Source organism: Stegostoma tigrinum, chromosome 6 (genome assembly GCF_030684315.1).
Source record: "Stegostoma tigrinum isolate sSteTig4 chromosome 6, sSteTig4.hap1, whole genome shotgun sequence".
Lineage (NCBI taxonomy): Eukaryota > Metazoa > Chordata > Chondrichthyes > Orectolobiformes > Stegostomatidae > Stegostoma > Stegostoma tigrinum.
The window spans coordinates 69,548,445-69,573,980 of NC_081359.1; the positions used below are offsets into that span (position 1 = coordinate 69,548,445).

General features: G+C 39.3%; 1 protein-coding gene across 3 annotated transcripts in view; it reads right to left on the reverse strand.

Moving 5' to 3' along the window:
- gucy1a2 (guanylate cyclase 1, soluble, alpha 2) overlaps window positions 1-25,536 on the reverse strand; it is a 216,851-nt gene that overhangs the window by 107,717 nt on the left and 83,598 nt on the right. For all 3 annotated transcript variants that reach the window (XR_007247831.1, XM_048533630.1, XM_048533629.2), the window contains exon 4: window positions 22,852-23,570. Coding sequence is in view for 2 of the 3 variants with exons in the window: in XM_048533630.1 (XP_048389587.1) it covers window positions 22,852-23,570 (719 nt within the window). In the remaining variant the exon portion in view is untranslated. The remainder of the gene's footprint in view (window positions 1-22,851; window positions 23,571-25,536) is intronic.

Here is a 25,536-nt window from a genome sequence, read left to right on the forward strand (position 1 = left end):
CCAATCTTCTGTCAGTTACAGCAGAAGAACAGAATTTCAGGCAGTTGTTCATAAATCGTTAGGTACCATTATTCCTTTAATGATGAAAGTTATTTTTTCCAGTTAACTTATCACTATTAGGGAAATCAATGAATATTAGAAATATTAAGATTAGCATCATAATTATGTTTTAGATAAAATATCAATTTAGATAATATGTATAAAATCATAGTAAGAACCCTTTCTATTGGAAACTGCAAAATTTGATGAGTGGATAGCCAAATTGACTTCTTACATAAACTGACATTATTTAGATATGTTTTATGCAACAGTCTGGTAAAGAAACAGCTGGACAAAAGCTAACCTCCATATATTTTCCTCACTTACTTTGAAATGATACATCCTTGAAAACTGTTGATAGTAGGCAAACACACTTCTCCCATCAACATCCCACTTTGATGTGAAAGCGCATATTGCTGCTAGATATCCATATTAAAAGGTTACTCTCTTCAGTTGTGAAGCTCCTGTACAACCTAGGCTCTTCTTAGCAGGACAAGCAAGCATCACCAAAGCTTACTGTTCTTGTTATGTCTTAAAAAGCTTTTAGTTTTAACAAAAGCTCTTTGTGTACATGCTTATAAGCCCAGAATCTGCTTATTTTTTACTAATATAATTCTACTTACGTAATCTATTTTAATTTCATAGCTGACAAGGCATGATCAATGTATTTGAAATGTTAGTAATCTTTATAAAGTAAAGTTATAATGTAGTTCAATCAAAAGTCAACACAAATACATAATAAATAAATACACAATTCAAGGTGCATCTATTGCTTCCCTGACACCACACAATTAACAACATGGTGGGCGTGAGCATTCTTTTTTTTCCCCAAAAATGATCACCCTCCATTCTGCTACTTGCCTTCAAACTTACATTTTCAGGTAAAGAATAATGTTATTTGAATTGCAGACTTAGCCAAAGAGTCATACAGCCTGGAAACAGATCCAACCAGTTCATGCCAATTATAATCGCAAACTAAACTAGTCCCATCTTCCCATGCTTGGCCCAAAGCCCCTTCAAATATTTCCTCTTCATGAACTTGCCTAAATGCCTTTTAAACATTCTGACAGTACCCATACCTACCACTAAAATTTCTGAAAGTTCATTTCACACACACATACCACTCTCTGTGTAAAAACATTGCCCTTCATATCAAGATAAAAAAGAAACAGTTTTAAAAAGCAGGTACCAACAATATAGTTGTTGCATACTGCTGTACATAGTAACAGATCTAAAAGGGTTAATATTGAAAACTGCATTAAGGTTCATCCAATCTGATGTCTTCATTTTGGATTGGGTGACAAAATAGCAGAACATTTTAGGGCCTGGTGGTGTGCAGATCTGTATCAATAAGTTTCCTCACAGATTCCATAACAACATCGAATGAATTAGTGCAATTCATTCCCAATTGTTGTAATGCAATAAATGACGTTTTGTTACCACAAGAGCCTGTTCTTATTATACTCAATTGTAGTTGATCTTCCACAACTGTAAACCAATTAAGGCCCTCAGTAACAGTCAAAAGAAAGGGTACTGTTGCTTAATATCACAATTGCAAAGTATTCATTTTTCCCAGGAAAAGAATTTTCCAGGAAGATTCAGTGAGTTTATACTTTAAAAGGACTTTGGCACTTTTAAGAACTAGTTATAGTGACAGCTGCAAGCACTTGAACAAACAAGCAATGAGCAGTAACTCATTGACACCACATGGGAGAAACAGCGCTCCAGACTGAAGCAGATCAAACCTGTTGAGAAAGCGCAATGTGGGTTGGAAAGAGTTTGAAAATGAGTCTACTTGGCTATTTCCATCAGAAAGCGAGCATCTATAACACTACTGTCAGTTGGATGTTTGGCTGGGAAGCAAATGTACTGGAGGAAGTATTAGAATTATTTATTCAGTTGTGAAAAGCAGGAAATTGTTAATTTTGTATGTAAAAATGCAGGTGACCTCAATTTTGCTCTAGAAAGTGAAAATGTTCAGTTGTGAACCCAAAAATGAGGGGTGAATTTGTTAAGCAGTTGTTATACAGTATTACTTTTTAACAGAATTCAAAACTTTCTTTGATTTATGTTGTATGTAAATTCCTCAATGATGATCACAGTTCTTATTTTTTTTATTCAGCTTGTGCTAGAACCAGAAAGAATCACAGTCAAATCCTAAGAGGAGGGCACCTTTATCACAGAAGAACAATGAATCGGGGTAAAAACACTCTAAAAAGACATTTGATAAATCCACACAGAGATTAGGTCATATGGGGGTGGGATGGTTGATAGCCTAATGGTATTATCACTGGACTGTTAATCAAGAAACCCAGACATATTCTAGATACCAGTGATTGAATGTCACCATTGCAGATTGAAGAATCTGAATTCAATAAAAATAAAATGGAATTAAGAGTCAAATGATGAATATGAATCCATTGTCAATTGTCAGGAAAACTAATCTGGTTGGTGAATGTACTTCTTAGGAAAAGAAACTGCCATCTTTACCTGATCTGGCCTACTTATGACCCCAGCCCCATAACAATGTGGTGGATTCTTAACTGCCTTCTGGGCAATTAGGGATGGGAAACAAATGCCAGTGATGTTCTCATCCCATGAAAAAAGACAGACAATAAGAGCTGATTATACTCTATTCCTTGAGCAATTAATGCCAAAATTCCACTGGCCTTCCTTATTATTTGCCGTGCCTAGTTTCAGGCACAAGGACAGCCAGATCCCTCTGTAGCGAAACACTCTGTGGTTTTTCACCAGTTGGGTAATAAGTTGCCTTTCTATTCCTCTGTCCAAAATGAGTGACATCACACTTATCTACATTAAACTTCATCTGCCAAATTTTGGTCCATTCATCTAACCTAACCATTTGTAATTTTCTTATTTTTTCATTGCAACTTACCCACCTGTTTTAGTGTCATCTGCAAATTTGGCTGCAGTACTTCTTACCCCTGAATTCAAGTCATTAACAGAAACTGTAAATAGTTGGGGTCTGTGGAACAAATCCTGTGGCGCCACTCTAGTTGCATCTTGCCATCCAGAAAAAAGACCCAACTCTCCGCTTTCTGTTGGTTACCTAATTCTCAATCCAATCGAATATATTACCTGTAACCCCATGTGACCTTACCCTGTATAATAACCTTTTCTGTAGCATCTTATCTAATGCCTTCTGAAAGTCCAGTTATACAACAGCTATTGGATCCCCATTATCCACATTACTTGTTATATTTTCAAAAAACTCCAGCAAATGACTCAATCCTTAATCCATGGCACTACATGAATTCCAATCCAAAGTGCTTTAGCTTGCTAACAAGCCTTCTGGAGGATGTATGTTATCAGAAGCCTTCTGAAAATTCAAATATACCGCATCCAACAACTCATCTTGATCAATTCTGCTGTAAGACCACAGAACATCGGAGTATGTGTAGAGCATTTGGTTTGTTGAGTCAGCTCCATCAATCAAAGAGATGATGAATAATCTGATAATCCTCAACTCCACTTTCCTGCCTTTACCTCAACTTTTGATTCCCTTACCGATCAAAACAACTGTCTAACTCAACCTTTAATATATTTAATGATCTAGCCTCTGCAGTAGACAATTCCATGGATTCACTGCACTCAGGGGAAAAGAAAAATTCTCAACTCTGTCTTTAATGGTGACCCCTTACTGTGAGATTATGCCCTCTGATCCTAGATTCTTCCACATTGGAAAAGAACCTCGCAGTGTGTTTATGCAATTTCTATGGTTTAATAAGGTCATATTTCACCCTTCTAAACTCCTTAGTAACATCCTCAAATCCAGTTCATCAAACATGATGAATCATTTAGAAATCCATGCCGCCTATGCCTAATCAAATCATTATTATGCAGTGTCCACTTATCATTTAGAATAGATTCTAGCATTTTGCCCATTACTGATGTAAGATCTGCAGTTGTTTGCTTTCCTTGTCTCTCCCTTCTTAAAAACTGGGATAACATTTTCTACCTCTCAAATCTGAAACAGATCTGTGTTGTTTCAATAGATGCTGCCTCACATGCACTGTGTTTACATCATTATGTTTTAAATCAAGCATCTGTAATATTTTGATTTTTGTCCACAGCCAATTTACACACATTTTAAATTCTGTGCAAATGATTACTTCATTCTGTTTTCTAAAATTTCTAGTCCTCCTGGGGTGCACTAAGTAAGCTTCTGAAATGAGACACTTGTTAGCAACAGAAATGGCAATTAGAATCCAATTTTAATTAAAGCTCAGCAGTCAGGTATGAAAATAAATGCACAGCAAAAGCTATCAAAACTCAGCACTACTACCAATTGCACTTCAGATTCTTTTTCAATGTTAGAAAGAACTTAGGGCTATATTGTAGGACATGAACAAGTTTCAACCACAAATTTTACTTATTTTAGTTTAGATTCCAGGAATAACAATGTCTACAAACCAGCCCGTTGATACGGCATCAATGTATATACAACTTTACAGAGTCTATAGCTGGAATAAATAAACAAATGTAAAAGCAACCACTCTTCATAAGTTGAATGGGGTTTCTAAGCTTCAGTGGAACTGAAAACAAAACTTCACAATTATTTACTCATGTACATCAGTTAGTTACTCATTGCTTCACTCTGGCTGTTTCTGCAATACTAACAGGTGCAAATCCACAGTTGCCATTAATTACTTGATTACGCATTTCATTAATTCAAGCAAAACATCATCTCTCATCAATGAACAATCTACTAAAAGAGTGGTTCAGAACAACAAAGAAACTGGTAGACAATGCTATACCAGAATTTCTAAGAGATGGAAAGAGTAGATACTGGGAAAAATTTCACCAGCCCCAGGAAGATACCTTAGGAAATTGGCTGAGAAATATTAATTAACAAGTGTCAGGACAGTTCCCATGATCCTGCCTCTTCCCAGATTTTCCAGAGACAGCTTCAGGGTGTTGGTAGCTATTAGCTGGGCAGCAGCAGGAAGTAAAGCAGGAACATTATTGAGCAAATTAGTGGCTATAATTTGCATTTTAGAAAGAAATTGAGCTTTTTCAGAGACAGATTGGATTCCCCATTTTGACCACAGCTGTCCTGCTCCACAGGAGGAGTCAATACAATGGAAAGTCACAGCACCATGAGATGCACACGTAGTGTTCAATTTGAATAATGAAGTTGTCAAGCCTTCAGCCATTTTCATGCGAAACTAAGCATTTCACCAATAGACAGGTCAACCAGATAGCACTGGACGTAAACGATTTACTGTTAGTCCTATTATCAGTATCGCATATCATTTGTCATTGTGCTTTCCTGCTCTGTTGAATAAATGCATTTGTACACTGCAGTTTATACACTGTGACTTGCCATTGTCATTTGAGCTTTGATGTAACTGCATTCTGTTTAAAGGTATGAAGGCAGAAGGCTTTGAAACCAGAATGTGGAACATGCCATGATGGGGTGTTTAACATGCTATTAAAAGAGTTCTGCCGAAATTGTGCAGATTGAGAGGTGCAAGAGAATCAGTTACTGTAAACATTCTGCAACTTTGTACTCCTGGGTGAGTCAATACCAAATTTTCTAGTTCAGGCTGAAAGATGCTGAGACACGGAATTAGGACCTCTTCCAGTCTCCATGTTAAAATTATGAGAAAACCCACAGAGGTAAACAGAAAACCTTAACAAACAAGAGTAGTATAGAGTTTATTGAAAATTGTGTGATTAAACTACAGCATAACAAGGGTTAGGATTACAAATGCTATTGCAAAGAGATAACTTTGGATGACCTCGAAACGAAGGGAATCGATTCAAAACAGATAAGGACTACATGACAAACGAACTATTACCTAGGTCTTGTAGTTAGGGTGTGGGAAATAGTTTGCATGAACATACTGTGGTAAGTCAGGGGAGAAATTGTGGAATATATCAACAGAAGGTACTGATCATCACTTGCAGTTTCAGGAGGATCATGTAAGAAAATACATAAAAAGCGTGATAAAAGCTGTTGTGCCAGAGGTCTCAACCTGCAAAGATGTATTCGGTACTTTAGAAGAAATTAAGCAGATTTTTGAAAAAAATCACAGAATTCGTTCCCCATTTTTTTAGGAACCCAACAAGTAGCAAAAGAGCTCTGTGTTGCAATGAGAACATCACTTAAAACCAGTAAAGCAAGACCAGTAAAGTATTGAGAGTCAAGATCCAATTTTGAATCCTGTAATAATGTTATTCATGAACTGTATTTGTTTAGCATCATGACTCAGGAAGAGATGAAGAATATCGTTCATTTTGTGATTACACTGAGGCATCTAGCTAAAGCTTGTGAATTTGGATAACCAAAAGACAATGTCACTTATTACTGTTATTCCATGGAATTTGGCTTTACGCACAAATTGTTACTTAGCAGTTTATCAAATGCTTTTTGAAGGCCTTTTTTTTGTATTCGTTCATGGGATATGAATGTCTGATGGACCACAACTTGACCATCAGTGAGCGGGTTATTGCTAAGCAGTGCTGCTTGATAGTATTGTTGCCAACCCCTTTTGTCACTTTGCTGATGGTTGTGAATAGACTGACAGGACAATAATTGGCCAGGTTGATTTTTTCACACCAGACATACCAGGTTAATTTTCTGCATTGTTAGGCAGCTGCTAGAGTTGCTATAATGGAAATCACTTAACTAGAAACATAGTAAGTTCTGGAGCGCATCTTCAATGTTATTGCTGCGATGTTGTTAACATTCATTGCCTTTGCAGTATCCAGTGCCATCAGCTGTTTCTGAATATCACATGGGTAAACTGAATTGGCTGAAAACTGGTATCTGTGATGATGAAACTGGGATGGATCATCCACTCCATACATTCCGCTGAATGTTGTTCCAAATGCTTCAGCCTTACCTTTTGCAAGATGCATTGGTCTCCCCCATCATTGAGGATGTGGATTGTTGAGGTCCATCGTTCTGCAATCAGTTGTTTAATTGTCCACCACTGGTTACTTGGATGTGGCGAGACTGCTGAGCTTAGATCTGATCTGTTAGTTGTGGAATCATTTAGCCATGCCTGTCAATTGCTGTTCTGCTGTTTGGCGTACAAGTAGCCCTGAGTTGTAGCTTCAGCAGGTTGACAGTTCATTTTTGTATGCCTGGTGCTGTTCCTGGCATGTCCCTTGCACTCTTCATACAAACAAGGTTCATCCCTTGGGCTTTGTGTTAATTCTAAAGTGGGGGATATGATAAGAATGAGGTTGCAGATTATGCTGGGAGTACCATTCTGCTGCTGATGATGAATACCCACAGCACTTCATGGATGCCTCATTTTTAGTTGCTTAGTCTATTTGAAATCTATCCCATTTAATACAGTGACAGTGCCACACAACACAACAGAGTGTGTTTTCGGTGTAAAGGCAGAATTTTGCTTTTTTGGAATAATGCATTCAATTCTGGTCTCCCTGCAATGGGAAAGATTTTGTGAAACTTGAAAGAATTCATAAAGGATTTACAAGGATATTGCGAGGATTGGTGGGTTTGAGCTAAAGGGAGAGGCTGAATAGGCTGGGTCTATTTTTCCTTCAGTGTCAGAGGCTCAGGAGATACCTTATAGAAGTTTATAAGACCATAAGACCATAAGACATAGGAGTGGAAGTAAGGCCATTCGGCCCATCAAGTCCACTCCGCCATTTAAATCATGACGGATGGGCATTTCAACTCCACTTCCCTGCACTCTCCCCGTAGCCCTTGATTCCTTTTGAGATCAAGAATTTGTCAATCTCTGCTTTGAAGGCATCCAACGTCCCAGCCTCCACTGCACTCTGCAGCAATGAATTCCACAGGCCCACCACTCTCTGGCTGAAGAAATGTCATCTCATTTCAGTTTTAAATTTACCCCCTCTAATTTTAAGGCTGTGCCCACGGGTCCTAGTCTCCCAGCCTAACAGAAACAACTTCCTAGCGTCCACCCCTTCTAAAACATACATTATCTTGTAAGTTTCTATTAGATCTCCCCTCAACCTTCTAAACTCTAATGAATACAATCCCAAAATCCTTAGCTGTTCATCATACGTTAAACCTACCATTCCAGGGATCATCCGTGTGAATCTCCGCTGGACACGCTCCAGGGCTAGTATGTCCTTCCTGAGGTGTGGGGCCCAAAATTGGACACAGTATTCTAAATGGGGCCTAACTAGAGCCTTATAAAGCCTCGAAGCACATCGCTGCTTTTATATTCCAACCCTCTTGAGATAAACGACAACATTACATTTGCTTTCTTAATTACAAACTCTACCTGCAAGTTAACCTTAGTCATTAGGGGCATGGATAGGGTGAATAGCCAATGTCTTTTCCCCAGAGTGGGGCAGCCCAAAACTAGAAGGAATAGGTTTAAAGTGAGAGGGGAATAATTTAAAATGGACCTAAGGGGCAACATTTTCCACACAGAGGGTGGTGTATGTATGGAATGAATTGCCAAAAAAGGTGGTGGAGGCTGGTACAGCATTTAAAAGGCATCTGGGTGAGAATAAGAATAGCAAGCATTTAAAGAGATATGGGCCAAATGCTGGAAAATGGGACTAGAATAATTCAGGATATCTAGTCAGCATGGATGAGTTGGACCGAAGGGTCTGTTTCCATGCTATACATCGCTATGACTCTATGATTGTGCACTAGTCCTTTCTATGTTACTGTCATGGAAAGATGCATCTACAGAGGCAAATTGATGAAGATGAGGTCAAGAAGTCTCTTTTTTCCCTATTGTTGGTTCCTTCACCACCTGCCACAGACCCAGTCCAGCAGCCATGTTCTTTAGGACTCAGTCAGCTCAGGCACTAATGTTGCTGCTGAGCCACTCTTGATGATTGATAGTGAACACTCCTTCCAGAGTATTCTATATGCCCTTGGCACCTATTTCTTCAAGAGGTGTTCAACATGGCAGAATATCAATTCGTTAACCAATGGGAGAGCATGGTGGCTGGTAATCAGCAGGAGTTGCTTCTCCATATTTGACCTGATGCCATGAAATCTCATAGATTCTTGAGTCAATGCTAAAGATTCCCATGGCAACCCTTCTCTGACTGTACACCACTATTCCATCAACTTTTCTGGGCCTGTTCTCCCAGAGGGGCAGGATGTTATTGATGTTGTCTGGCACTAGTCTCCAGACGTTAGTAAAAATAACTTTGCAGGATCAATAAACCTAAGATAGCTTTTGAGCTTTCCCGTACCTAGATTGCTTTCACTCCTTTTAATGGCATTGTTAAGTTCTTTTTTTATACAACTGAATGGCTTACCAGTCCACTTCAGTGGACAATTATGAGTCAACCATATTGCTGTGATCTTGAGTCATCATAGGCCCGATTAAGTAATTGTGCCAGATTCCCTTACTTAATGGACATTAGTGAACCAGATGGATTTCCATGAGAATCAACAATGGTTTCATGGTTATCATTTTAATTTTAAAACCAGATCAGTTTTTAATTCAAGTTCCACCATCCAAGGTTGAATTCAAACTTGCATTCGAACTACCTGCAATTCTAGCTTACCAGTCCCATAACAATTCTACTATCCCATTGCCTCCCTGTTATACAATTAGCATTATCCTAATCAACCTTCTCTTACCTCATCTAAAATCATAATTGAATTAGTTAAACAAGGTTTATCCTTAGCAAGTCAATGTCAACTTTCCTTAGGTAATTCGCATTTCTCTTAAAAACTTTCAACTTCATTCTGGATTATTGCTCCTGAAAGCTTTCCCAACTGCAAGGTTAGAAGTAGTTGGCCTGTCGCTGCTGCTTATCCTCAAATTTTGTTTTTGAATAAGGTTAAAACATTTGTAATTCTCCAGCCTCTGGCACTGTCCCCTGCGTACAAACTTGATTAAAAATTGGAAGTAACTGCCTGTGCAATTTTCATGCTTGTTTCCCTCAATGTTCTCAAATATATGTGACACAGTCCTGGTGACTTATCAATTTTAAGTACCAACAGCTTAATAATTCTTCAATTTTTAGTGCATCTTGCATCTCACTAATTTAGGTCATTAGAGACAGAAATAAATCATTCAGACTGACATTTTCTCATCTAAAGCTACCACCTCAACCTTCTATTCAATTCTCCCTCCAATGGTTGTCTGGCTTCCCATCAAATACATTTAAATTATTAGCTTCAATGAGCAGCACGGTGGCTCAGTGGCTAGCACTGCTGCCTCATAGCACCAGTAACCCAGGTTCAATACCAGGCTTGGGCAACAGTTTGTATGGAGTTTGTAGATTCTCCCCATGTCTGTGTGGGTTTCCTTCCACAATCCAAAGATGTGCTGATTAGGTAGATTGGCCATGCTAAATTACCCATAGTGTTCAGGAATGTGTGGGTTAGCTTTGGGAAATGCAGGGTTACAGGGATAGGGTAAGGGGGTGAGTCAGCATGAATTTGTTGAGCTGAATGGCCTGTTTCCACAATGCAGGGATTATAATTCTATAAACAATTTCCTGTGGTCATAGGTTTGATATTTTCACCATTTTTTGAATAAAGAGGTCTCTTTCGGATTTCTTGGTGACTATCTTATATTGATGGCCTCCAGTAATGCTTATCCTACAGGATAATATTTTCTCCACATCTATGCTTCCAAAACATTTCATAAATTTAAATGCCTCTATCAGTAGGTCCCTCAGCTGTTTTTCAAATAGAGATGAGATATAGTGTATCAATTCTTTCCTGTTACGTACTTCTACACATTTTTGGTGTAACCGTGTACATTTTCTCTGCACCCTCTCTAATGATTATTTATCCTTTTTATAGTATGGCAACCAGAACTACATGCAGTACCATCCTGAAATGTAAGTGTTAGCCTACGATGAGATGTTGACTGAACTGGACCCATACTGTCTCAAGTTTAGAAGAATGAGAGGTAATTGCATTGAAAAATGTAAGATGCTGAAGGGGTTTAACAGTGGGACAGATAATGCAAGTTGTTTCTTCTGGCTGGGGAATCTAAAAAATGAAAGCACAGCCTCAGGATAAGTTGTTGAATATTTAGAACGTAAAAGAAACTGTTCTTCACTCAGAGGATTGTGCATCTTTAGAATTATCTACTGAGATGGTTATAAAAGTTCCATCACATGAGTATATTCAAAACTGTGATTAATAGGGTTTTATCTCTCAGCAAGTTATAGGGAATGAGCAGTATACCGTAATTGTGGCAGGATCAAGTGAATAGTGGAATAGGCATGAGGCGCTAAATAGTCTATTCCTGCACTTGTTTCTTGTGTTGTTGTAAAGCACTGTGAGCTATCAGCAGCAAGCAGAATTGTGCATCACCATAATGAGTTAGTTCATGACCCTCATTCCTCAGTCTGCCATTACCAACAAGCCATGAGATTAATACTGATGCAACTAAAGCACATAAAATCATACCAGGAGCCAGTGTTAGAACCCTTGCTGATTTTCCATTTTTTAAAATGTTTATTCTTGTATACATTTTGATTTGAAGTTGTGAACTTGGGATTGTGAGCTGGAAATAACTTTGTGGGCTTTGTAGCTTGTAGCAAAAGGAAAAGAACAGATCTAACAAGCAATGTTTGCTTATGACATCAGGCATGAAGGCCAATTATAAGCTGATTCTTAATTAAAAGGATTTGAACAGACCACATTGTGCTTAAACAGGTTGTAAAAGTTGGCTATAAACATGGTCACTACCCGGGAATTGGTTCCGACAAGTGCGAAAGAGACTCTGTGTCCAAGCAAATGACTATTGTTGATTGTCTCTTCCCAAGGCCTCAATTACCAATCAGTCTATCAGAGCACAACCAGAATTAGAGGTTTGTTTACCTCTGCTTTCTGAGGAAATGAGCTTGGCTGCTGACAAAACAGCACAAAGATTTGACAGCTCCCTGCCTAATTTGCTGCACCAGCTTCCAGAAGCTCAAGGAGTAGAAAGCTGAGTTTGAAGTATTACTACCTATACCTGAGCTTACAGAGAAGGTGACCCTAATTGGTGGTTCCAGAAAGGCAACCAAGTAATCCAAGTTTATGCCTGTAAAACACCACATTGTGAAAGCAATTTAAGTAATTTAGCACAGGGGCTGCAAACAAATATTTTGGGTTTAAAGCCCTGGCAATGATCACTCGCCATTTAATTTTTTCCTCTACATAACTTATTGTGCATTTGGTAAATAGTTAAATCTTTTGTATGAGATTCAAACAGGTGTCTTGATTTAATTATTCACAAAGTCTACAATTGTTTATTCAAAAGTCTGGTTAGCAACTATTGGAAAAATTATTTGAGGTCTTCGGTTGAATGTTACTGTGTTGCAAATAGTAAGTTACGAAGGATGATTTGGTTCAGCTGTCTGTTTCCTAGTTGTAACACAATTTGAGACGTATATGAAAATATGATGTTAATCTGGTGTCACAGTACACCGGACAATGTAATCTGAATGATCCATAAAATAAGATTTATATAAACTCAAAATCTACTTTTATTTTTTGAGTGGTTTGGGGTCATTAAATGTTCTTAAGACAGGTGGATAGATTCTTGTTGGGAAGGCTTGAGGACCCAAACAGCTTACTTCTGTTCCTATTTTCCCAGCTTCTGAATAAGCCATCAAGTTATCCAAGGATCAATCAAATTCTAAATGTCTGCGCGTGATGATGAGCTAATAGAGTTCAATAGGCCTTGAGTCCAGAACAATGTAACAGTAGGTTATCTGCTGTGACCTCTACCTCGAAATGACTTTTAAAACTTCACGTGGAAGTTTGAGTCTCAAGTTACAGATTTTAAAGTAGAAATGTTCTTTTCACAGTTGTTTTCATCTTAAAATTCTGCACTAATAGGACTTCAAGGTCATGAAATTGGTATAGCTACATTGCATGGCTAGAGTGGAAGCAGCATATTATAGGCACAGCTACAAAATCAAAACCAACAGATTGGATCAAAGTACTAAAGTTAAGCCACATCCAGTCATGAATGATAACGAACAATTATACAGCTAACATCTTTGTCCACAATGATGTAAGAGCCCAGCAAAAGAGGGCAAGTGACATGACTGGACCCATTAGCGACCATCTCCAGCCAGAAGTGCAATGAGTGGTTCACCATAGTCTTCCCCTGGAGTTCCATGCCATCCAGTCTGCAACAGTTCAGGCCACCATCGACTTCAAGTGCAATGAGAGATAGATAAAAGAAGATGCCTTGCCAGTAAATCCCACATTTTGTGAATGAATAAATGAAAAATAATTTGCCCAGACTTTGCATTTCTGATGACAATGAAGCTGTCAGTACTCACCTTCATTACTCTGTAAAACTTCAGCTGTACACAAATGTATGGTTAATCCCAAATGGGATTATCAGTGATACCCTGGTGTTGCAGTCTTCAATGTAGCCTCCCATCTGAAACACAAGCCTGAATGTTGTGCTCAAGTCTTCATATGTCAACCACTAGGAAAGGTTTCACTTCTACGACATCATGATATTGAATAAGTTCCATAGTTGGACATGTTATTCTTTAATCTTAATTGTAATCTCTTACATCCACTGCAGCAGTATTTTTCAAATTCACTAGACAGTGTAAAATACTGTTAAAATAAACTAAGAATGTATTAGAATACTTGCTTCAATACCCACACCAAATGGGGTATTGATCAATTTATCGCAAAGTTGTGATACCTCACAGTTTCAAATTATAAAGAAGCACTATTTTGAAATACTTGGGTATATTTTGGCAACTATACATGAAATTACAAAGAAACATAATCTGATTCTCAAAACTCATGCCTAAAATTTAATAGTGAAGCCTTTTATTAGATTAGTGGGGAAATAAATTATAGCTGCAGGAGCTTGCAAAAATTTCAAAAGTACTATGATACAATGAAAAATTAATTGCACACAACTCTTCCTTACTTAAAATAAACCCGATTATTTACAGGCCTTAGTGGATGGCTTGTTTGTATCTAACAATGAAGCCTTTCTAACCTATTTTTCTATTTTTGGTACACACCTCTGGAACAGGTGGGACTAGTCCCCGGGCCTCCTAGTCCAGGGGTATGGACATTGCCACTGTGCCACAAGGGGGCCAGCATGAAGCATTTTGAATGCTGCTGCCTTCCTTTTTAATCCAATTTACTTTTATGAATTATTGCTAATTTCATCTGGTGTTATTATAAAGATATTTGATCCCCTATTGACTCAAAGGTTTACATTTTCGCGGCACTGAGGTAACAGGCTTAAACATGGGGCAGCTGGCAAAACAAAAATGGGGAGCCACATCATATGGCCCCTTACCACCATAAGGGAATGGTTACATGGGTTGGAAATGACCTGGATCAGCTGTTTATTGAATAGAGTTTGACAGCAAATTAAAACCCTTAATGCCCTAAGTTAGTGAGGCTGCCAAGATTTTGCCGAAGGCAGAGCTTCTCCCAGGGCATACAGTGTTGGAAATTGAAGTACCCCATTAAAAGTGAATTATTTTAGTGTTTCATTTTTCCTGTGTAACATGAGATCTCATTTAACTGTATTACAGTGACAACAAAGAAAAGAATTATCATGTGGCTCATGACCCTTTTAGTGTAATACTTGGGAAAACAGGATGTGTTGTTCTTGGACGGAATGATATCTAAACCTTCAAATGGAAGTGAGGAATGGGACAATAGTCATCCTGACATCATGATTAACTGTCCCCTGGTCATTGGCCTAAAGGAATCAGACAATTGGTCGATACTGTATAAGCTACCAAACCATAGATTTGAGTATATCAACAAGTGAACAGAAGGCAGTTCTCATCAGGATTCTGCTTACTCAACTTTGTTTAAACCAAATGAGTCCAGGAGCTGAGTAACCACGGCAGAATGCAAACTGAATATCAGCAAGCAGCTTATTAGAAACAAAAACTAGAAACAGGAGTATGTTTTTTTGGTTCTATGACCCTGCTCCATGTTTCAATTTGATCATGGATGATCATGTAACTTAATACCTTGTTCCCACTTTCTCCCCGTACTTTTATCCCTAGAACCATATCTAACTTCTTCCTCAAAACATTCAATGTTGTGGTCTCAATTGCTTGCTATGGCAGAGAATTCCACAGGCTCACCACTCTCTGGGTGAAGAAATTTCTCCTCATCTCAGTTCTAAAATGTCTACCCCATATCTTTAGAATATTAACCCTGGTTCTGCACTCCCCAGTTACCTGGTCTAGTCCTGTTAGAATTTTATATGTTTCAATGTGATTTCCCCCCTCCATTCTTCCAAACACCAGTGAATAAAGTCCCAATTGATTTAACCTCTCCTCATACATCAGTCCGACCATCCCATGAAATCAGTCTGGTAAATCTTTTATGTTCTGTTGAATCACCAATCAGCTCTGTCCCTTGAAGTCACCTGCGATCGTGCAAAACCACTTACCTTCTCTCGCTTGTAGTCCTCACAGTGACATTGTTTATGGTTGGACAAGAAAGCAAGGAAACACAGAAGTAGGGTTTTCATGTCTCTGGAAAATATTTGTTGTGCTCCGTCTGTAGTCAGACCATCCCTCCTCAGATGAAGAAACCAAAACTGCACACACTACTCCAGATGTGGTCTCACCAAAGCCTTGTAGAATTCAGCAAGCCATTCCTGCTCCTGTGCTGCCATATTTTTGCTCTGAAGGCCAACATACCATTTGCCGCCTTCATCATCTACTGCACCAGTTTATTTAATTTCAGTGATTTGTGTACAAGGACACCCAAGTCTCTTTGCACCTCTCCCTTTCCCAATCTATTGCCCCTCAGAAAATAACTCACCTTCATGTTTTTGCTGCCAAAGTAGATTGGCTCATTTTTATCCACAAAATATTGCATGCACCATGCATTTACTCACTCCCCTAACTTCTTCAAATCATACTGAAGTATCTCTGCATCCTCCTCACAGTTTGGACCCCCACCTAGTTTGGTGTCATCTGCAAACTTGGAGATAGTCGATTTAGTTCCTTCATCTATATCATTAACATATATTGTGAATAGCTCAGGTCTAAGCTTTGGTTTCTGTAATACCCCACTAGGCAGCGACTGCTACTTTCCAACCAGTTTTCTATCCATGTCAGTACACTCCCCCAACATCTCCCACCCAATCCCTTGCATTTTAGTTTTCTCCTGCAAAAGCTATTATCAAAAGCTTTCTGAAATCCAAGTCAACCATATCCACTGCCTCCATTTTGACTTTACTAGTTACATCCTCAAAAGATTCCAATAGATTTGTCAAGCATGATTTCCTTTCATAAATTCATGCTGAATCTGCCTGATGCTGTTTTCGAAGTGCTCTGCTTTTGAATTTTTTTTAATAGACTCTAGCATTTTCCCCATTATAAGTATCATGCTACCCATTCTATGGTTCCTTGTTTCTTCTCCCCTTTTTTTAACTGTGCGGCTACATCAGTTACCCGGCAATCTATAGGAACTCTTTAATAGAATAGAAAGCGGGCCAAACACCAGCGCTTCGTCGGAGGCTCACTGATGATGTTACCTAGAATGGTGATGAAACGTCTGAAAACTAATCTTTCAGCTCAGCGAGCAAACTCACATCCAGGAACTCTTTCCGTGTCTATGTAAACTGAAAGATGACTATCAATGCATCCATTATTTCCAGGGCAACATACTTAAGTACTCTGTGTTTATACAAGTCTAACCTACTCAACCTCTCTATATAACAAAATTTCTCCATATCTGTGATGAACCAAGTGAATCTTTGCTGAACTGCCTCTCATGCCAATATATCTCTACTTATAAAAGGGGGCCAGAGTTATTTAGTGTTCAAGCTGTCATCAGACTATGCCTTTTATAGTTTGAGCACAATCTATTTTTGTACTCCATCCCTTTGAAATAAAGGCTAACATTCCATTTGCTTTACCATATTACCTGCTGAACTTGGGATGGTAGATTTCTGTGATTCAAGAGCTAGGACCCCCAAATCCCTCTCTGCTACAGCTTTCTGTGGTCTTTCTCTATATAAATAATATTCAGCTCTCCATTCTTACTGTCAAAGCGTATACCTTCTCATTTTTCCCTCATTATATTCCATCTGCTAAGCTTTTACCCATTTATTTAATTTGTTTATATCCCTCTACACTCATTATAGCTAGAAGCTAAAAATGGGATTAAACATTGCTACATGTTTCATGAACATTCGTCAATAAGCATATGTTATTTTGAGGACAACTGTTATTTTCAGACTTCTTCTCTTGGATCCCAATCATACGCCATGTCTATTCTATTAATATAATCTTAACATTGTATTGGCATCCTAATATTCCCCATCCCTTGTTTAAAACAAAAATGTTATGGGTGGTACATCCTCCAAACATAAACTTGGGCAATCTTGCACAAGTTTCCACAATTTTTCTCAGTCTCTGATCCATGACTCTTTCCCATATATTAAATCATGTACGTTGGAAACTCTGTATGTTAGGAATTTAATTCCTCAGTAGGTTTTTCAATTCAGACTATTTGTCTTCAAATATTATGGCCAGAATACCTTGCGGTCGTGCTGTTGGGATTGTCGATCCAATGGTGTTTCATTACATGCCTGAATAGGAGATTAAAAATAATTACACCATCTGCATCCTTGAATGTGTTAAGGTTCTATGCTATGCAGTGAGAAGAAAGGAAATTCATCAGGAATTAATGTTATCAAGTGGCCAATGAAGACTGTACAAATATCAAAGGAAGTAGCAAAGAATAAATTAAAATTATTTGGTCGCCTATTATGGACAAAGTGAGGAAGTGTGAAGAGGTGAGTGAAAAGAGGTGTGAGTGCCAGGAATAGGAAGGCCTAAGACCAGGTGGAAAGATGTGATGACGATAGAATTGAAAACATTATTGGTACAGAAATGATTGATTGACAGGAGGAGATGAAGAAGTAGAATTAACTAGCACTATGGTGACTTAAAGTAAAATGAGAGAAACCAAAAGTATATAGTGTTTTTCAGTAATATATGGATAAAGTGAGTACCAAAATTTTCAAGTGCTGTCTTCTGGTGGAATTACTGCAGATCAAAATTTCTGTATACAATTTACAGCATGGACATCGCTAACAAGGCAAGCAATGTTACCAATTCCTAACTGCCCTCAAAGATAGTGGTGAATTGGTTTCTTGGCCCATTGCAGTCCATCTGATGTACATACATCTGGAATGCCATTAGGAAAGGAATGCTAGATTTCTGACCCAGAATCGGAGAAGGACTATTAATAGAATATAATAAGGATGATGTGGGAGTTTGATCGGCAAACTGCTGGGCTGATGTTGTCCCAGCTGGTCAGGGGTTGCAGGAAGAAAATGTTTAATGAGGCTTGGCACTGCATCTTGTAGATGATATATATTTGATTTTCTTTTTGTTGTAAATGTTTCAATCATACATAAGGATTGGTGAAACAATAACGTAGGTTTTCTTAAGTAAGACCATATGCAAATATGTTTACTGGGATCGAATTATAGTACACCACCTTCAATCACTGCTGCTTCATTCTGACTAACAAGTTACAAGATGAGTACATCATATCCAATTAGTGTTCAACTGTAACTTCTTAAAAGATCACATCAACATACATTGCAACATCTGTAACTAAACAGTGGAAAGGGTGTCTATTAATTGGCAGTAAACTTCTTGAATGTTCTTCAAGCTGCACTGATCAAGGCATGTGTAAAATATTCTAATACAAGAAGCCCAGAGTGGAGTTGCTTTCTGCAGTATTCACAACCTTAGCCTGATCTTGTAGCCACAGTATTTAAATGGCCAGTTCAGTTAAGCTTGTCAATATAATTCCACAAAGATATTGCAAGTGATGTGCTGGTGGTGGTGGTGGGGGGAGAGGAGAAGGGTGGGAGAGTGGACAGTGGGGTGGAATTCAGCAATGACTGGAACATTGAACATCAAGGAAAATGTAGTTATGTATTCAAATAAAAGCAAAATACCATGTTTTCCTTTCATATTTCTAGTATCCCAAGTGCTGGAGAAACTCAGCAGGTCTGGCAGCATACGTGAAGAGAGAAACAGAGTTAATGTTGAGTCTAATATGACTCTTTTTCAAGGTTAAGTGTTTCCTTGGTGCTGCTGCTACCCTTGTCTGCGAACACAGAGCCTATTATAAATTGTAACTCATCTTCAGCAGCAGTTCTGAGTTCCAGATGGGATTGATTCAAAGCACTGTAATTTTTGGAGCTGTCAAAAGAAATACTCCTTCAAAAACAGTCTGGGTATTTGCTGCCCTAGATTTCCACTCCCTCTGTCATCTAAGCCTCACTCTCCACTCTCCAACCCACTGCTCTTTGGCCTTGGATGGGGAGCGTTGTATTTGGATACCACTGCCCTCAGCTCACTTGTTCCACTTGACTCAGAATTCAAATAAAAATATCAGAGTCAGTCATCTCCACTATTTGCAGGCTGTTGGTGGAACAGGGTGAGATTGCACAAAACGTTAAAACTTAATCTCCAGAATCAAATTCAGGAAATGTACAAAATGACACTCTCAGGATGTCTGCAAGACACATTCAGAAATGTATAGAGGAGAAGAAACTGATAGAAGATCAGAAGAGTGCAATGGTTGCATGCTAAACAACATTTAATAAGCATTAACAGTTAATTTAGTGAAATGGTGCTAGGTTTTCAAAATATAAATGATCCCGCACTGTTTGGTTTTCTGAAGGTCAATAGCACAACTAGCTACATTTATATTTCACCTCAATTGTTAAATTATGTTCTTTAAATGGCTAACCTACAACTTGTTAACTAGGATCCATGTACTCAGAATACTCATGGGTCCAAAAGCAAGCCTTCCTGTATTTTGTGGTGTTAGCTGACCATCTCATATTACCAGAATTTTTAAAAAGGTTAAAAAAACTGTTCCTTTGCTTCAACTGATTCTAAATTCTTGCACACAGCAGAATCAGGAATTCAATAATGTAAAAAATACAATAATCACATCATGCTGCATGTTCCATTCAACAATGACAATCCAAGCCGACTGGATTAAGAAGACAGAGAAACTCAATCATCTGTGGACTCCGTAATGTTTAATGGATTCTCTTCTCCTCGGAACCGGTTTAATGAATTGCTAATTGCATCTAAATTGAGTCATTACAATCATTCTGTATGGATTAATTAAGATGGGCTCAGTGGACTCTCCAATCTGTGTCTTATGATACAAAATACTGGAAAAGTGAAACACATTGCCAGGCAACACGCTGGGGTGCAGAGACTTGGACCATGTACCAGTATGTGGGATTGAGTTGCTTTAGCTCACAGTATTCTCTTCTCCAGTAGACGGTAACATGTGACAGAAGAGAGAATGGAGTACAGCTGCCAATGCCTGGCTGATTTGGTACATCAGAGATAATGGGAACTGCAGATGCTGGAGAATCCAAGATAATACAATGTGAGGCTGGATGAACACAGCAGGCCAAGCAGCATCTCAGGAGCACAAAAGCTGACGTTTCGGGCCTAGACCCTTCATCAGAGAGGGGGATGGGGTGAGGGTTCTGGAATAAATAGGGAGAGAGGGGGAGGCGGACCGAAGATGGAGAGAAAAGAAGATAGGCGGAGAAAGTATAGGTGGGGAGGTAGGGAGGGGATAGGTCAGTCCAGGGAAGACGGACAGGTCAAGGAGGTGGGATGAGGTTAGTAGGTAGATGGGGGTGCGGCTTGGGGTGGGAGGAAGGGATGGGTGAGAGGAAGAACAGGTTAGGGAGGCAGAGACAGGTTTTGGGATGCAGTGCGTGGAGGGGAAGAGCTGGGCTGGTTGTGCGGTGCAGTGGGGGGAGGGGACGAACTGGGCTGGTTTAGGGATGCGGTGGGGGAAGGGGAGATTTTGAAACTGGTGAAGTCCACATTGATACCATTAGGCTGCAGGGTTCCCAGGCGGAATATGAGTTGCTGTTCCTGCAACCTTCGGGTGGCATCATTGTGGCACTGCAGGAGGCCCATGATGGACATGTCATCTAAAGAATGGGAGGGGGAGTGGAAATGGTTTGCGACTGGGAGGTGCGGTTGTTTGTTGCGGACTGAGCGGAGGTGTTCTGCAAAGCGGTCCCCCAGCCTCCGCTTGGTTTCCCCAATGTAGAGGGAGCCACACCGGGTACAGTGGATGCAGTATACCACATTGGCAGATGTGCAGGTGAACATCTGCTTAATGTGGAATGTCATCTTGGGGCCTGGGATAGGGGTGAGGGAGGAGGTGTGGGGGCAAGTGTAGCATTTCCTGCGGTTGCAGGGGAAGGTGCCAGGTGTGGTGGGGTTGGAAGGCAGTGTGGAGCGAACAAGGGAGTCACGGAGAGAGTGGTCTTTCCGGAAAGCAGACAGGGGTGGGGATGGAAAAATGTCTTGGGTGGTGGGGTCGGATTGTAGATGGCGGAAGTGTCGGAGGATGATGCGTTGTATCCGGAGGTTGGTGGGGTGGTGTGTGAGAACGAGGGGGATCCTCTTGGGGCGGTTGTGGCTGGGGCGGGGTTTGAGGGATGTGTTGCGGGAAATGTGGGAGACGCGGTCAAGGGCGTTCTCGATCACTGTGGGGGGAAAGTTGCGGTCCTTGAAGAACTTGGACATCTGGGATGTGCGGGAGTGGAATGTCTTGTCGTGGGAGCAGATGCGGCGGAGGCGGAGGAATTGGGAATAGGGAATGGAATTTTTGCAGGAGGGTGGGTGGGAGGAGGTCTATTCTAGGTATCTGTGGGAGTCGGTGGGCTTGAAATGGACATCAGTTACAAGCTGGTTGCCTGAGATGGAGACTGAGAGGTCCAGGAAGGTGAGGGATGTGCTGGAGATGGCCCAGGTGAACTGAAGGTTGGGGTGGAAGGTGTTGGTGAAGTGGATGAACTGTTCGAGCTCCTCTGGGGAGCAAGAGGCGGCGCCGATACAGTCATCAACGTACCGGAGGAAGAGGTGGGGTTTGGGGCCTGTGTAGGTGCGAAATATCTGGTGGAGCCAACTCATTGTTGTGTCAATGTACAACTTAAGCAACGTACAACCAATTATGGATATAGTTTAGTTAAGGTCACTGAATTAGCAATACGTTGAAAGGCAGATAAAAACAAAAGGCCTAATGGCTGAGATAACAAAGTGTAGAGCTGGATGAACACAGCAGGCCAAACAGCATCTTCGGAGCAGGAATGCTGACATTTCGGGCCTAGACCCTAGGCCCGAAACGTCTGCCTTCCTGCTCCTCTGATGCTGCTTGTCCTGCTGTGTTCATCCAGCTCTACACCTTGTTATCTCAGATTCTCCAGCATCTGCTGTTACTATTAATTGTGGCCTAAAGGCTTTCACCTGTGCAGTGAAATTTTAGTGTTCACCTTCAGTAAAACTTTTCTCCTCCACTGTTAAAACTATGTAATTACTAAGAGAAAATCTCTACATAATAATAATATAAACATAAAAGAGCCACAGCACAAATATGCAGTTTATAACTGGTAGATGTGACTTAATATAATCTCTTATAGATGCATCTACTCAGACCTTGGCTTTGCAGCAAAACATTTCAAATACAAACTCTCCAAAGCAACATAACTAAGAGCCAAAGGACGTTGTTCTTCTGCAAGCCCTTAACTGAGGGAGAAAGATAATTCCACTATCAACATAACTCCTGACCATCATCCAGCTGTGAAACACAGAACAAATATACACAAAAATGTTAAGACAGCCAAGGGATTGATCTTATGAGCCAAAGATATAAAGATTGTTACCAATCACAAATGCTCAACCTACAGCTTATTTATGAAAAGGAAGATATTTTCAGGATTTCCAAGGAGCTAGATTTTTTTTTTAAAACTTCCAAATTCAGGAATGTTTCCTGCTGTTGACTGTTCTTTTTGAAATCCAATGTCTTGCACTTACTTTGTCATGATCTCCTAGTCCACTTCCGTCAGGCTTGGTTCGAATGACAAATGGTGTGACCAGCTTTGACAGAATCTTTTGAAAACTGCAACAAATCTTTGGAGAAACAATCTCAAAGCAATCCTGAAATCTCAGAATCTTATGTGCTTCATATTTCAATTGTTTCCTGAGTCCTTCTCCAAGTTGAAGGATCAACATACTTGGGTCAAACATGAAGTGGAATGGGAAAGTTCTGCAGAAAGTAACAATGCTTATCTTTAGATCAGATGGAGAATGAGTCAAACCTTGTGGAAGTATATTCATGTTAGTTGTATCAGTATATACTTTGATAATGAAGGTAAGACAATTATTCTGGTCTGTGCCAACTGAGGATAACTTTTCAGGGACATTGAGTACCTGTTCCACTGCAACTTCCAGCTGATAGATCTTCTGTGCTGCAGCTTTGATCAATCCAGGCATTGCAAATCCAACAACTTTGTGTGGATAAAAGTAATGAAGCATCAAAGTACCATCAGTTGAATCTTTGCATAGGAAAGAAGGGGACTCAAACCCATCATGTTTACTATTGGATGTTCTTGCATGTTCCAGTAAAGCATTAAACCCGACAAAAAAGTCCTGCAGTGTACTTCCGACTGCTCGCAGGACTCTTTCATTTTCTTCAAAACAAATGCAGAACAATTCCTCACCAAATTTTTCTTGTAGTTCTTCAATCTCCAAACCTGAGAAAGACAAATAGCTTTAATAATCAACAATACAAAATAATGTAACTTTTGCATTGTAATACGTCAAAATATGTGCACTGATGAACATAACTCAATGCCACACATTTCCAACCTAATTTTTTTTTAATGTCTTCTGTTTTCAGGAAAGAATCCTATTTTTATCAAATGTCAGTGCTAGACACCACAATGTTCAAACTTACATTATAGTACACGTGACCTGTGCTTGATATCAATATAGCATAAACAGCTATATTTCACCTCAAAATACCCAAAGTGGATACTAGCCCAACAAATTAATTTAACTTAGCCCCGGTCCTGCAAACAGCCCATAATTCAATATGATTTCTTCCCACTTCCCATGAGGTTGGTGGTTAAACCAGTTGTGGTGTCACATTTGCACCACCAAAATACATTCACATGAGCACTTTATCCTAGCAGATGAAAAGTCTTAATTCAGTTGTTCCTCAATAGATTCAAATCCACTGTGTGAAATGCCATTTAAGGAACTGCAACAACCAATTCAACATCTGTTTATTTTGGCAGTCAAATAATTCCTGCTGTTTTACTTGTATGAATCAACCATATCATCTCTCATGACAGAACAGTTAAATAAGAAAAACGTCAGCAAGTTAAATTTAAGCCAACAGGTTCCCTGTACTCAGGGAAAATAGGCAACATGAAAACTTATTGAATTGCATCAAAATAATTCTGGATGGTGTTGTAAATGATTCAGATTGAGTATATTTGGTGGTTAGCAAGCCTAAATCATTGCTAAACAAAGCACACAAAATATTTGAACCCATAAACAAAAGCAGAATCCAAGAAAATCATACTTAAACTATAAAGTACTCTTAGTCTGATAACCAGATTTTGAGTGCTGTGGACTAGTGACCGGTTATCAATGACAAAGGTTTTCAGCCCGTTAAAACCATGTGATTAGTTCCCAGATGGTTCACATTCCCAAACTGTTGAGCAAGAGAGGGAGAAACTATCAGATCCCCACAGGCTCTCTGCAGTCGAAACACTTTAAGCCTGCAGAAAGCCAATTCATTTTTCCTTTTGCAGTTACTGTAAACTGTGACCTTTAATTAATAAGTCAAGCACCCTTTAGAAATGTAAACTAATCACCCTGCTCCTCCTACACACAAGTAAAAGAATCCACAGAAGGAAGTGCAAGGAGCAGCACTCCGATAAGCAGAAGAACCATAACTGTAAACTCCTGTACTCATTAACCACTGGACTGCCTTCCCATTCTTTCCCCATGCTCATAAAAACCATATATTTTCCTGTCTATATTAGTTGGTATGTGTCAGTAATTGTGTGTATACAAGGGGGTTAGAGCTTTCACTACTGGCATTATATGCCAATGGTTCATAATTATTTATTTATAACTAGAGTGTAATTACTTATAATAAATAACAATTCCTGTTAAGTGTAGAAACCTAGTCTGTACTTTCTGACAACCTGGGGCTTTAAAACTGGTGAATTGGGAATCTAAATCTTGCATCTTTGCAAATTGATTGATTTTGGCTTGATTTTCAGTGTGCTAACCCAGTGAATCATCACAAAGTTTGGGGGCTTATCCGGGATTAATTTGAAACAAAGGCAGCAAGTAATTGGGTGTGATATTAGTAAATAACTCAGGTGAAGGAAAACATCATGTTCTATAATGTATTTATGACATAATACTGGAAATGGCAAACATCCAGCCGGTGCAGAGTTCCTCCTGGCAGTCTTAAGGGAACTTTCAAAGAGAGGATTGATTGACTTGGTGAGTAAACTGGAAGTAGCATTGCCTGGCAGATACAATCGCTTAATTAATCTCATGGTATATGGATTTAGAGGAAATGCAAGAGAGATTGTATATTGTGGGTAGTGAAACATCAGAATCAGATAATATTCAGTTGCAGTTAAAGTAGCTTCCAAATGAGGAGTGAAATGAGAAACTGGAGTTGAAATTCGA